At 42.3% G+C, this 15,265-nt stretch overlaps 1 protein-coding gene and 1 long non-coding RNA gene across 2 annotated transcripts; one reads left to right on the top strand and one right to left on the bottom strand.

Annotated features, from left to right (window-relative positions):
• Nucleotides 1-10: 10 nt before the first annotated feature.
• Nucleotides 11-2,741, bottom strand: LOC115586115 (uncharacterized). The gene is made up of 6 exons (XM_030424895.1): nt 2,361-2,741; nt 2,125-2,274; nt 1,878-2,000; nt 1,501-1,533; nt 244-1,275; nt 11-93 (listed from the first exon to the last, which is right to left on the bottom strand). Exons 1-6 carry the CDS (start codon nt 2,368-2,370, stop codon nt 11-13), a joined length of 1,431 nt encoding a protein of 476 aa, XP_030280755.1. The 5' UTR covers nt 2,371-2,741.
• Nucleotides 2,742-5,168: 2,427 nt separating this feature from the next.
• LOC115578699 (uncharacterized) lies at nt 5,169-7,628 on the top strand. Its single transcript, XR_003983510.1, has 3 exons — nt 5,169-5,354; nt 6,589-6,677; nt 6,807-7,628. It is a non-coding gene; the product is annotated as an uncharacterized LOC115578699 (long non-coding RNA).
• Nucleotides 7,629-15,265: the final 7,637 nt, after the last annotated feature.

Below are 15,265 nucleotides of genomic sequence, written 5' to 3'. Positions count from 1 at the left end.
CTTTGTTATTTTAATTGTGGAAGCCTGTCAAGTAATTCTGGAATCTGACAGGTGTTCTGCAGACGGGGCACATTTTGATGTAGACATGGACACCTAAAAGGGAAACAGAAATTGTTACAGGATAACGTGGATTTGTTTGTATATATGAATCCTAATTCTATCGACTGGGGTGCCTGCAGAGACCAAAGGTATACTATTAGTCAATTCAAAAAAATATAAAAACAGTAATTTCAGCAGACAAACCTTTTTGAACAGTAAGAATGCCATAAACTGTTGCGTTTTTGGTGACACATTTCTCCTCGGACAAGTCTGGTGGTGTAGGACCTGGACAGTATGGGCACTTGGTTTCCTCTGGTGAGAACTTCTGTGGGATGTTTGCTGCGTTATTTTGCAACTCCCCTGGTAGTTTGGGGGGCAGTCTTTTGCAGTTGCACAAGTATTCTACAATTCTTTTAATCTGTTCCAAACTAATTTGATTTTCAATTTCAAAATGGCCTGGCTCCATGTCTTCACTGTAGAGATCGTTGTCAGTGTCACTGCTGAAGTCCACGTCCCTGTCCCTGTCCCTGTCACTGTCATGTAGTAGGTGTCGTCTTTCCTGGAAGGTCCAACACATCGAGACATAAATATGGACACACATTCTTCTCTTTGTGCCTTTGCAGCGACATGTCCACTTTCTACTTCCGGTGTCCAGTGTCACCCTTGTTCTGCCAAAATGACACCAACTGTCCACTTTGGATGTGTACACTGAAAAGTTTACTTTACTGCCTGAATATCCATGTTCATCAAAAAACACAGGATATACACATGGAGTCCCATCCTGTGTGGCTCTCTCACTTAGGTTTGTGCATTCCTGTTTAGTAGTGCTGGAAATCAGCCCCTTTTCGAACATCTCTTCAATTACGGTGGTCTTTAGCATAGGAGGTCGCTGGTGGTACTTGAAATGCTTTACTCTGTCCAGATGTATGCATTCTCTGCCCATGGCCATGGCCATAAACTCCCTGCAGCTTGGCACTTCGCAGTCAAGAACCTGCCTGGTAAAGGACTTGGACACATGAATTATGGTCCTTGGTCCAGACTTGTCCTGTGCTGTAACAAAAATCCCTTTCTCTTCATCCACAAGGAAGATGGGTTCTGTTTCTTTGTTGTGTTTGTCCAACTCGTGTCTTCTTAATGTAGGTGCACTAGAAAAAGATGCATCACATGCAGGACACTGAAAGGATTTACATTTCTGTTTGTCAGATTTCGCTGGCTTCTCTTTCACAGATAACAAATCTGGAGAAAAGGAGAAGAAACATATTACAGGCTTTATGTGGCATTATTTTTTTTTAATAAACTAAGCATATTATGTCATGGCATACTGTAGTACAGTCAAACAATATAAATACAATCCACTGTGCAGACACTTGCTTCTCTAAGACTTATATTGAACAAAGTTGCTAGGCCTTTGAGGCAACTGTATCAATTCAAATATAGTTTTTTTCTCATGTTAATACATACTTGGGAGGAGTGTCTTACTCTGAAGAATCAACCCTGTCCATTGAGGGAAAAAAATCAAATTTCATTAACTGTGTAACAGTTATATTATTATTATCATTATTACTTGAGGTTCCTAACCATATGTTGGGATAGATATAAAAACCTGAGACCTTTTCAGTGAGTCAGCCATCACTATTAGACTAAGTAACATTGCTTCATCATGCCAAGGTACACTTATTCAAGGCCAGCTTTAAATTACTGGCACACAAAAAAGTATGGCCAATAGATGTGATGAATTACTTTTACATACACCAGTCTGTGTAAATAACTGTGTTCATCAAAAATGCTGATGGCAGAGAGTACATTATCTGTCTTTCTGTGTTTTTGAGTGATCTTACCATGTGTTTTCAGATGATTTTCAAAATTATGTTTTCTCTGTATGATGGATTGGCACTTGGGACAGTGCCAATGGCTCCTTTGTGCCAGCTTCACCTCACAGTGGCATGGTATGGTAAAAGTGTCTGTGGAAAGAAGAAAACAAATGTGACAATGAACATATTAGGGCAAGAACACAGATTGATATGACACTGGAATTTGGTAAAAATCTTTAACAAAATTTAACAGGCATAGTAGACTTATGCTTACCAACTGCATTGTCGCTGAAGCACACTGCATATTTTAAATGGACCTTATTCAGATGGTCTCTGGTTGCCACTGTGGCAACACTGCAGTAAGGGCAATTGTTGTCCTCACTGCGATAAAAGTCCTCTGTTTTTGTGAAGGCTGTAGTGAGCACTAAATAACAGTACAATTTGGTATTATTGGTATACTGATATTGACTTAAAAAATAAATAAATATGACATGAAATCAAATAGTTTACCTGCAGCCATATTTGTCAAGTAGCCTGTCAACTACAAGGCAAAAAATAAACATTATTTCTATATAGTGTCATTCACATAAGACAGACAGCTTATAGCACATAGGCGTTTTCCAACACGCTCGATTGATGCACTATGTCCCACGCCCTGCGCTCCATCCCGGCCCCGGATGTATAGGCCAGAACAGCTCCTCCTTGTGGACAAATTAAGCACTGCACATATTAAAATCTAGATTTTGTGCCCTTAATAAAAACATAAAATGATGGGTTGGGATGAGAAAGCGCTTTCAATAAATCATTATTGTCTCTCTCTCTTTAAATATATATACATGAAATGCTATTTTCTGACTGGCTAATAGGTCCTCTCTTGGCTTTATAAGCTTCTTCTTCTTCTTCTTCTTCTTATTATTATTATTATTATTATTATTGTTATTATTATTAGTATTATTATTAATAGTATTATTGTTATACATTTGGGGCTTATATTCAGTGAGATTTTTGAGTTAGGCTATAGTCAAAGACACACAAGATGACTCAAATCTAAAAAGATTCTGATTAAGTAAGCATATCTCGACAAATAACAATGAAAACATAATAAAAGTCAAAGGTTACTTACAGAGATTGCTGGAATGGGCCTGGGAATCCAAGGAATCCAAGTGAATGTAGACCATATTCGCTCTTAGTGGATTTAGAATGAGCATATGGAATATGATCAATATGATCACATCTGGCATCAAAATTGGAAATTGCTCCTGATTGGCCAGGAACTTAATCACCAACTGTTTCCTTCATTTCATTGGCTTAAAGGCAGTGGTCATGCAGCCATGGCATGATCGAAAAACCAACTGAAAATTAATCTTCAATTCTCTTCAAAAGGGGGTTAGGCTAAATAGTCCTGGTTGATTGATGATGGAAGACACGGACCTGCATAATCGATAGTACTACTCATAGTACTACGACTAATGATATTAATTTAATCATTATGAGTTCTATTAATAATAATGATCAATAACATTGGATAGACAAACGATTATGGCTTCTCACAGTTAGGCTATTCTGCTAACACAGTGAGGAAAGGGAAAAGTTGTATTAAAAATAAATACAAACAAACAAACACTCCACAGATCACTCAACTGGTCCGAACTACAGAACAGATCACAGAGCAGCTGGTCAGGACCACTGTGCCACTGGTCAGTACCAGTATCTTTGGCGCCCCTAGTGGTAGTGACCAGTGGTCCGTGCCAGAGACCAGCTGGTCCTGACCACAGGGATCCTCATAATCAATAATGACAACAATATTAATCACAATAAGTCTGATAAAGTGTGTTTTATAGACAGAATATCATGAGGTGTGACATTTATCCAGCTAAGAGTGCTGCCTCAACGACTGGAAAGGGGAGAAAATCAGCAAGTCACTTTACAAACCACAGGGACCACAGGGCAGATCACTGAGGAGCTGGTCAGGACCAGTGTTTTTAGCGCCCCTAGTGGTAGTGACCAGTGGTCCGTGCCAGAGACCAGCTGGTCCTGACCACAGGGATCCTCATAATTAATAATGACAACAATATTTATCACAATAAGTCTGATAAAGTGTGTTTTATAGACAGAATATCATGAGGTGTGACATTTATCCAGCTAAGAGTGCTGCCACAACGACTGGAAAGGGGAGAAAATCAGCAAGTCACTTTACAAACCACAGGGACCACAGGGCAGATCACTGAGGAGCTGGTCAGGACCAGTGTTTTTAGCGCCCCTAGTGGTAGTGACCACTGGTCCGTGCCAGAGACCAGCTGGTCGCGACCACTGATGAGCTGGTCGCGACCAGTGTCTTTAGCGCCCCTAGTGGTAGTGACCACTGGTCCGTGCCAGAGACCATGGTCCCTGGACAGACCACAGAAACGGCTACAACCCCTGCTGGTTAATTGTGCACAGCTGACCACTAGGGCGGCAGTACATAAGTACAGCCCTCCTCCGTGCGCTCTCAATGACGCGTCACTTCCGGGTCAGAGGTGTTTGCAGGTAATGCTCCGTGCTGCTTTGGCTACGGCTACTGCTGGCGAGATGAAGCTTCATGAAGCATTGAAGCTTTCCATCCAATTGGTTCACACATGTACCGAAGCTTCATGGTGCTTCATTTGCTCTACTGTGCTATCAAGTGAACAATGAATGTAAAACAGGCAGAGTGTTTATAATGACACCAGGGCTTTGGTGCGTGAAGCTTTGAATTGAATTGTGCTTAAATGATAATGCAAATAAACAAATAATATATTCATTATTATAGTGTCTGGTTTTCTGATAGAATGATGACAGAGGGGAAAGTTGAAACAAATTGGGGAGAGGGTTGTGATGTGAATGTGTTACTCGGGACAAAATGTAACTCATACAATGAGGAAATTGTATTTTTATTCAAAAATAACAACTTCTCCACTGTGCTGGGCTTCGGGCAGTTTTTTTTTTTAAAGGTTTTTTCCAGTTACAGACACCTTTATTTATGACAGCGGATAGATTGGAAAAATGGGAGAGAGAGGGGGTCTGACATGCAGCAAATGTACTCCGGGCGGGACTCGAACGGGGTCGGCTGCATTTGTGACATGCGCCCTAACCACTCAACTACCTGTGCGTACAGACTAACTTTCTTTTAAAGGATTTGAGGTGACGGTGGACCTCCATTGCGTATCGTTGCCCCTCATATTTCGAATCACACGCCAAAGCCGCAAACCTGAATCAGTCATGTGGTACAGCCGGCTCGCGAGGCTTCTAACGTCACTACATACGTCATCGACACAAGCCTCGACACAGAGAGGGGTCTGTCTGCAGCCTGCAAGAGAGGGGCGTAACCTGTAGTGGGCGTAACGTGTAGTGTGGGCGTAACGTGTAGTTGTGTAAATCACGTTGAACCACGCGAGATGTAGAATGAGACCCGCCAAAAGCAAGAACAGAACAAGGAAATACACAAGAGATGTCTCCAAAACGAAAAATGGCGATCGTATCCAGACTGTAAGTGTCCTTATATTTTATTTAGTTAATGTAACACACGTATACAATTGCTGCACATAGTTATATTATTACCCGGGGCGATGAACTAAGCAAGTAAGCTATATATTTTATCCACAGTATTAAATATTATTGGGCAGACAGAACGAGGCTAGCCCGTTGCTGTGGAAACTGAACCAAACAAGGTAACGTTAGCAAGATGGAGGGGGTTCAGAGGGGGTTACTTAAGTAGAATTACTTCATTGATACCAGGCTGGGAACTTATTTACCTGCCCGTTTGGTAAATGACATGCAACGTAAATGTATGTATTTCTATCCTAAACGATCCTAAAAGGTTGACCCAAGTAGATAAATCTAAGCTAGAAATTGTGGCTGTTGTAATATAACCAGAAATAACTTGAAAATTATGACTCCGCTGTAATATTAACCCGCTAACGTTAATTCAAAAACATTACTTTTAGCGTGGTCTAGTGCAGCAATTTAAAATTAGTAATGACATTAAACCGGTAACTTTGATAAGGATCACCAGCTCGACTGTGACATTCATGTGCAATATTAGTATTATGGAGAGCTTGACCACAAGCATTTGTGTTGTGCCGTGATTAGTTTGTTTGAGGTTGTTGTTCAAATTTACAGTAAAACACAAACCTACACAGTTTCAAGCTATCATAACCGGGGATCTTCTGTCAGCATGGGAGCACGGGAAGGAGAGGCCCACCCTTTATTTTGAGGATGAACAACTTGACCAAGTTGTCTCCTTCCTGTTCTTGGTCATAAGGGAAACGCCAAGGGCGAGACAGCTGACAGATTGGGTTGCTTTAATTTTTGATGTCCTTTTGCCAGAAGTATGACATGATTGTTTTGTTTACATACATTTATTAATATTGGCACTGTGCTTCATATTGTACATACTGGTTTTTCATATCACACCTCACACTTGATAGATAGATAAATGATAGATGAAAGAACCTTGAAATGGAACAATACAGATGTGTAATATTAAAACCTTCCTCATTTTTTAATGCTTGTGGGGTGCTTGACAAACTCAAAATTGTTCAGAGCATTCAGACCTGTGTTGTAGAATATTCCTTTTTTTTACTTTTGTCAAATCTTACATAGCCTATTGCACTCTAAGAGCGTCATAAGGATGTGATATCAAACTAGACATAACATAGTTAAAGGCTACATTCAGTTGTGACTGTTTTCTAATTTAACACATGTCAATAATCCTGTCCAGGTGACAGTCTACACCCTGGTTGAAAAGTACACATTGACAGTGCCAGAGGCTGTGGCCAGGTTCAGAAGGGGCCCACAATATGAACCATGGTAAGATTAATATATAAAGAATTGATGATAGACATATTTCAATGTGTAATGAAATATACCCATTCTCATAAAGAATATTGCAACATCTACTTGAAACCTTTCATTTAATGTTTGTTCTTTTTTTGACAGTGAATTGGAAATGATGCAAGCTGACTTGATGAAACATTTATCAGAGGATGCAACAGAGAAGCTACAAGCCTATAAAGATAGAATGTGAAGAGCCCTCTCCTCTGAGGCATTTCTTAGCCAGCTATAAGGTGTAATATCTTCAAAGATTTACTTTTCTTTTTCTTTTGACTCCTCCAAGGAAATGTGTCACAGCCCTACGGGGGCCTCTAACCATTCTCTTCTGTTTAACTCAAAACTGTAGTAAATGGTGCATTTGTTGGGGACTGTTTTCTGCGGTGGAGTAATACACAGTGTGTGTTAGACTAGAGCAGTGCACACTTACAAACTGTAGAGTATGTATCAAATGTGAGTATGTGTGCATACATATGTATAAACTTAAATTTTATACAGGATATTGTAATCGTTTTGTAATGTATATGCAATTGGTCTGTTTCATTTCATAGTTCCATCAGCATCATTTGGCTCCATAAAACTTGAGACAAAATGCTGAAAGGCATTACAGTGTGCATCACTGCCTGAGTTGGATGTAAAGAAAAAAAGAGCTAATCCTTGCATTTGAACAGCTATGTTATTAACTGCTTTATAAGTGTCCAGTACAAGCAACCGTTCATCAGGTACAGGTACATGACATTTAACTGTTGATGCACTTTGTTAAAGTCAAATCACACAACACTTAACAAGTATTTCCTAACAGGAGAAGCATTTATATTTACACAAGTCTAGGCACTACCATGCTCGCAAGCAGATGTTTGTCAGCAGACCATGTTCTCTCTGTCATGGCAGTCAAAGAACTAATAAAAAGCTGATTTATAAACATTTAAATCACTTGTGCATTGTGTGTGTGTCCAAGCCTGTGTGTGCGTGCCTGCAATCACGAGTGTGCGCTTGTGTCTAGGATGGGGGGCACAAAAAAAGTATTTGCACCAGGGCCTATCACCATGATGTTAAGCTACTGTGGCAGACAATCTAAATAATGTTGCATCAGAAAGTCGGAGTGTGGCCGAAGTGAAAGAAAGTGGTCAGACATAAAAGTGGAAGCAAAAAAGCGCCTGTCATCACACAGGCAGAGCGTCTGTGTCACGGGCGGGGGAACGGCCACCGGAGCTCACCCCGCTGGATGAAAAACTGGTGGGGATCATTGGGGAATCCCTCCTGAGTGACGTGGTGACGGAGGTGGAGGGGGACACCAATGCCCCTCGTGCCCTCCAGTGGCTGTGTCCTTACAGATGCAGTCCTGCAAATGCAGAGAAACACCATCACTGCAATAAATGATGTTTCCAGGGAACTGCGGGAGATAAAAAATGTCTTTTCCGAGTTAAACACCACCATGAAGGAATTTATTAAATGATTGTTTCGTATTTGTTTCCATATCTGTATTTTCACAAGCGACGCATCACATCCAAACGCTGGCGCACGGCACGTGTGAGAATTAACCTGATTGACTAACAGTCCTTCAGACTAATAATATAAGATAATTATAGTCTTTATATTTACATAGCAAGAAAACACAGATACAAAGTGCTTTATGTGTTATGCATTGAAAACGGAGATGAAACGAAATGGCAGAATGTGAGGAGATTTTGTTTTTTTTTAACCATTTCTTGCAAATAAACTGTTCATATATGAGAGGTAATATTACTATTTATTTGACACGATCAGTATCAGTTTCACACAGTTTCTCCCGTTTCTTTCTTCTGCCATCAGTGGCGCTTCTCCTTACCCCAGTTATGTGCCTACGCATGGGTCAGAGTTTGCGTGGAGGACCGCACATTTTCCCGTCAACTTCTCTTTTTATAAATCCCACGGTGTGCGAAGAGAGTGGCGTATGCCTTCTAAATAAGTCCCCTGGCCAACAAGATCACTGGACAAAAACAACTTAAACTCCAGGACTCATACAGGTGACAATAAAAAAAGGGCTTTCCTGATTTATCAGGATTCCACTCAACCCCTCCACTCAGCATTACAGCTGCTGCAGACTGGCCATACAAATGGCCAAGAAGAATGGCAAAAAAGTCAGTCATACCATCAGCTGTCGCCCTCTGCAATAAGGAACTGTTCAAATAAATGTACACACATGCTTAACACATACGATTTTAATTCACACGTTGTTTTTAACACATAAATGTTTCGCTATCTTACTCACACCCACACAAGCAATGACATTGATATATTTATTCAATTAATCCATTTACTCATGAATTCTGGTCTCTGACAGTGTCTTAAGTGCCTTTTTACTCGTTTACCACTAAAACAAATAAACAATAGAAAGACTACATCTATTATAGGGCAAAGATTGCGTAGACATTGACGTTTGTGCCGCTGGACCGTGGTCAAACTGTAGTAGTACCTATTTAGGCTCATGTCCCTTTAAGAAGCGTGCATAGTGGGCGTAACCTGTAGCTGTGACGTAACTACAGGTTACGCCCACTACAGGTTACGCCCCTCTCTTGCAGGCTGCAGACGGATACAGTTGTCGACACACGCTTCGAAGCCTCTGCACGGAAGACACGTCACTAGCTACTGCTTCAAGTCAGATATCGCTTGGTGTCCTCGTGCTTAAAGCCCGTGTGTTTTCACTGCAGAGCAGCGACCGAGTGCTCCATACTCCGTGCTCCGTTTGATGCCTGGTTCTCTCGGGCGGTGGTAAGTGTCCTCTCTCTCTGCGTTTCACTGCATGCTAGCCTGTAGCTAAAGCTAATGTGGTCGCAGGTAGATGTCCGCTGCCGTGTGGGTCTCTCTCTCCCTGTGCAGGTTTGCCTCTAAAAACAGGTATGCTAACTTAAATCTAGCTTTCAAAAGCCTTGGTACCTGTAGCTCCGCCATGCTAATTTTATGTCTATTGTCAGGAACGCTCATTAGCTGGCCGAAATCCACAGGTGGCTAATCACGTGACCACCACCAGCTGATTGGGACCGCTGCTGTTTTGTCTCTACCACATTTATGCACGACTTTGTCTCTACTGCTGCTTTTATGTACGACGTTGTCCCCTGATCCGCCGGACTTTGTCTCCGGCAGTGACTGATTTACTGCTGCCTTCATTTTCCCGCAGCTCTGTGCTGCTTGGTGGCGCTGCTGTCTTCCGGGTTGTGGCCGCAGCTGGCTTGCATGGTGCACTGCTGACATTGCACTTTTAAAGTCCGTGTAAAGCAAAATCAGCCATTTTCTTATAAACACATCAAACAGGTCATTAATGTGTTTACTTAAAACATGTAAAAGCCATTCGACCATTTAGAATCTAATTTTGGAGCTAGGCTCACAAACTGTTTTTCAACATTTCTGTGTTCAGGATTTAATGGGCGGGTCAGAAATCTTATAAACCCGGCCCTGCTGCGGAAGTGGTATAAATACGTTCAGCGCGTCAGCTTCAGCGGTTCTCCCACTCGCTCTCCAGTCTTGGATAGCATTGCTTACAATAGTTTGCAGCTAGCTAACCAGTCAACCAGTCAGCTAACCATTCAACCAGTCAGCTAACCAGTCAGCTAACCAGCCAACCAGTCAGCTAACCAGTCAACCAGTCAGCTAACCAGTCAACCAGTCAGCTAACCAGTCAACCAGTCAGCTAACCAGTCAACCAGTCAGCTAACCAGCCAACCAGTCAGCCAACCAGTCAGCTAACCAGTCAACCAGTCAGCTAACCAGTCAACCAGTCAGCTAACCAGTCAACCAGTCAGCTAACCAGTCATGTCTCCTCCACATCGCTCTGCATCTTTCCTGGATGCCACAGTGTGCAGGGTGACGGCTGTTAGCTTATTTAAGTTTCCTTCGGATGACAACGTAAGGAAACAGTGGATCGATTTTGTCAAGAGGAGCTAACATTACTGTGGGGAGTTAAACATCACCACCAACACCTCTCTGCAGTGTCCACTTTACCCCTGATAGTTTCAGCAACTATCACCAGGTAATGTCTGGATGTCTGCAGAGTCCGTTGACGCTGGTCAGCGGGGCCGAACCGACCCTCTCCATCCCCGGCTTGCGGCCACATCTCCTCGCCGATGAGGAGGTGTGACCGCCGCTGACCGCCGCTGACCCTCTCCATCCCGCTGACAGCGGGTCCCACCGGCGGTATGTGGAGGTAGTATCAGGGCCGCATTATTGGTGAGCCGTCCCAGTGTGAACGGATAATCCGGAGGCGCGGAGCGAGGGCGTGTCGGTCTGACAGTCTGATAACTGCACAGGTCCTTCACTCAACTAAATACAGAGAAATGTCCCACAAAGCAACGTTACTGGACCGAACAAAAGTAACGCAGTAACTGTAACTGTCTTTGGCAACTTATATGAGGAAAACAAATACCACACCTGTATGTGGAGAACCTTCCTCACATTTCTGCTCATAAAACAGCGTTTGTCACGCTTGTCACAAGACTTTAACTCACCGAGTGTTTGACGAAAATAAATCACCGCGACCGCCAGCCCTCCTGACTGAAACTTCAGGCCTCCGTCCCCGCGAGTGACAGAGTCAGACGGCGTCCTGTTTACTGATGGTGATTATGTATAATTATGTAATTTAAGTCGCGAAAAACTTCACTCCGTCACTTTCCAGGATGTTTGGTGGGTCAGGATCTCAATCACTACACATTATAACAGCATCCATATGATTATAAACTGTCCGCGGGTTTAGATAGACAAGGGGAATGTGGTTTCTGGGCTGTTCTTCTCAAAGGTGTCGGCGTGTAGTTTGATCATAAAAGGAGTCTGCGGAGGCAAGGCGGGTGGAATGAAGAAGCACTCTTTATTAAAACAGAATCTAGTGCCTTGAGTCCCGGTCAGAAGCGGCCACTTTCTGATATTATCAAATCTGTGGACAAAACTATGCCAAAATGCTCTGCCCTCTGCTCCCTCAAAACCTCGGCCTTTGCGCTTAGGAGGTTTTCCAAGTGCCCCCCCCCGTCTCTACTCGTAGGGGCCTTCTTAAAGTCCCTTGGGCTGTACCTGCCTAATCCTAATTGGTCATTGCGGTGGGTTGAGGGTCCATCTATCCAATCGACATGAAAAGGAGGTGGTCTATCTCTCTGCTCATCTCCCATAAAAGGCTAAATCTGTTACTGTTCCTCCTTGGGTGTTATACTCCAAAATTACCTAAATGATTTCTCTATCCTTTTCTGGAGATGTACACATTTAGAGATCTTCCTCCACCTGACATAGGAGTCAGGCTCTGTTTTAGTCCCTAAATTGATCTTGTCTCCTGCTAACCTTTGACCCACACACAGCTGAATGCTGCCTCCAAGATCCCTTGGAGCTGTGAGCCCCGTATTGTCTACATTCCTTAGCTTACACAAGGAGGAGCAGGTTAAATTTAAACTGAGTTGAATTAAGGGCCAGAATGTGTTGCAGTCCAGACACCTGGGGAACACCGACGTCATTAACATGACGTGCCCCCCCCACGCCGCGTGGGCGTGGTTCCAGCACCTCTGACTGACACGCCCCCAGCATTTCACAGGAGAAAGAAGTGCTTGTTGTTCCATGATTTTGAGACCTAATTTTATATACTTAACAATTTTTTTTAATCTTACAAATTTGGCTCAGTGGTCAATGATACATGTTTCTATGGTGTGACAAACTCATAACACAATTTTTTTGCCGCTTTACACGGTCTTTAACCTGGTTACTTTTGTCATTTTAACTAAATGATTGTGAAAAGTTAATCCCTTATTTTTGGATTATTTGTTTTCTTTACGTTGTTTGGATTAAGTAAATTGCTTTCTTTAGGCAATTGTGTTTAGCTTATATTGTGAATTATTCCTTGCTTTCTTTTGTGTATTTTTGTTGTACATTTTGGGTCAATTATTTCCATTGTAAACTTCCCTTTTTTTGTCTTCTTCTCAGTGGCTGCAGGCTGGTGGTGTCCCTCCTTGTGTGCTGTGCTTCTTTTGGATTTTGGTGATATCACTGTGTGACTGCCACGCGTGTCTGGGTGAACCCTTTTTCTAGTATTTTTGTAAGCTGTGAACCACGTGTCTTGCCTGCCGAGTGGAACGAACCTGTGTTTTTGATCACTGTAAAATAATTCCTTGGGTGCAATTCCCAAGGTGGCGTTGTTCAACAACCTGACATTGACATTAAGAGCCTTGGCCACGCCACATGTAAATATCGGAAGAAGTGGGAATGCGGCAAATGATACGCTTTACTTAAAGATTCAAATTCTATTATTCCCTTCTCATTTAAACACTGCCCAAAAACAGTCAATCCCTTTTGTGCCCAAATGTCAAAGGCTTCATCCGTTTTGTTTGAATTCAGGGTCTTCTTTTATCTCTCTCAGAGCCAGTAAGTCATGACCCAGTATCTTATCTGCCACCATAACATCATTCTTGCCAACATTGGGTTGTGAAAAATAGGGAGATTTTTTTCATCGGTGTATCGGCCCAAGTAACAAGGTTCCTTCGCCAGGTGTGCAATTTATTCGTCATAATTTCTTGCCTTATATTTGAAACCACACATGTCCAAAATTCTTAGAACAGTGTTTCCCCTAAATTTTTTTTTATAGCAGCTGTGCTCTGAGTTGATAACCTAGCAACATTAGGGGGGTCTGGGGGCCCCCCCGGAAGAAAATCTTGATAAATGACCCTTTAAATCTCACCTACTGGTGAGATTTTTGAAAAAAAAATTCATTTTCAGAATTTCAGAATCTAAGACATGAGACAAAATAGTGTAGAAGCTGAGATTGCTGCTTGAAAATATGTTAACATCCTGAGCATAAGAGAACTTTTTTTATTTTCAGAAGTCAGTGGGCCACATGCCATGTAAGCTATTGAGAAAAATAATCATAATTTCTGCATATTAATATTCATATTAAATAGAGGAAGCACTAAAATACAATAAACTGACACAAATCATGTCATCATCAAAATCAAATGTCATTATGTTTACCAATACCCGACCCGTGCCTTGCGCAAAGCTCCCCCCCACACACAAAAAAAAAAAAAACGGATTTGCATGATTCACGTGAGCCTCATTTTCAGGTCGGAAAAGCCGGATTGCGGGATTTATCAGGAACAATCACACACCTGCTCATCCGCACAGGCAGGTCAGGGTTGCCAGATACTGCAACAAATATGCCCCACAATCTTACTTGTTTCCTTCACTGTAAAATCGGGATATTAACGGGAGAAATTATTGACCGGGAGCATCGAGGGAGATAGGGTTAAAAATCGGGAGTCTCCCGCGTGAATCGGGAGAGTAGGCAACTATGTAACATCCATGCTGAGAGGTATGGAAGCCCTGAGGAGTCAGTGAGGAGATTTTTTATTTCTGGTGATCCATTTTCTGTCCGATCTAAATTGATTTCTTGCCTCTGTTGATGAGCTGACAGCTGGTGGCAAAAACCACTTAATAGGATAATTTATTAAAGGAGTCATCACCCGGAAATCACAATTTCTCTCGTTAAATCATGCATATTGGTGTTGGACCTCTGTTGAAACTTGCCTGAAAAGCTGGAGTCTGAAAGTGGCTTAATTTTTTCGCTTTGGCTCTTTTTCCGAACAGGAATAGCGCACAGTAGTGCGCGTTCCTAAAGCAGGAGATTTTGACTCTGCTCCTGTGGTGACGTTACCACAGGAGGCTACTTGCATATTAAGCATCGGCTCACAGCCGTCCTCAGCCAGACTTTCTGAGTGAGCACGCCGAATCTGCTTATTTCTCTGTCATTTTCACGCCATACATCGTCACCGCCAGCATTAAAACTCAGGTCTTACATGTAAAACACGAGTGTGAAAAGTAAGACGGAAAAAAAAAGAATTTACCATTCAGAGACATCCTGCTGTAAACGTGTCTCTTCACCGTCTCTGCCTCTTCACTCTCCCGTTCGGTTTCTGACTCCGGCTCGTACATAAATGCCTGAATTCCGTAAGGTTCATCATTTAGTGTGTGCGCCATGACAGGGGGCTGTTTATGTTGTGGAGTCTGTGTGCATGCAGGCTCGCCCCCGATTCCGGCTCTGTCCTTCCTGCGGCCAATCAACGCGCGCCTCATAACATATTAATACAATGCACATCGGGACCGGTCAAAACCTTTTTTTTTTTTTTTTTTTTTTTTTTTTTTTACTTTCTAATAAGCTTTAAGAATTGATCCAAAGCGATCCAAGAGGGACTGGATATGTGAAAAACCAGGTGATGACTCCTTTAAGTGAAAACATTTTTTTTTCCTCCTGAATGTTTTTACAGATGAAAAAAAATGTGGAACTTTAAAGACAGAACTTGTGCTTCCTGTAAACAGTCCTGACAGTAAACAGCTTCTCTCTCTCGTCTCTAACTTCACTTCTTCTCTCTCTGTGAGACTCACATGATTTCTGCCTGCAGACAAAAAGGTAAATGTGTGTTTTTAATGTCACTTCTTCATGTGTGATTTGTGTCTTTCCTGCTGTAAAGACTCGTGTTATCAGACTGTTTGTGTCTTCATTAGTTTGACTCAGTCGTGGCTGAAGACGAGGCTGCAGCTCGACGTTCAGCTCAGTCACAGGAAACAAA

This window comes from Sparus aurata, chromosome 1 (genome assembly GCF_900880675.1).
Source record: "Sparus aurata chromosome 1, fSpaAur1.1, whole genome shotgun sequence".
Taxonomy (NCBI): Eukaryota; Metazoa; Chordata; class Actinopteri; order Spariformes; family Sparidae; genus Sparus; species Sparus aurata.
The sequence above is the reverse complement of the archived record's forward strand: the minus strand, read 5'-3'. Positions and strand labels throughout refer to the sequence as shown.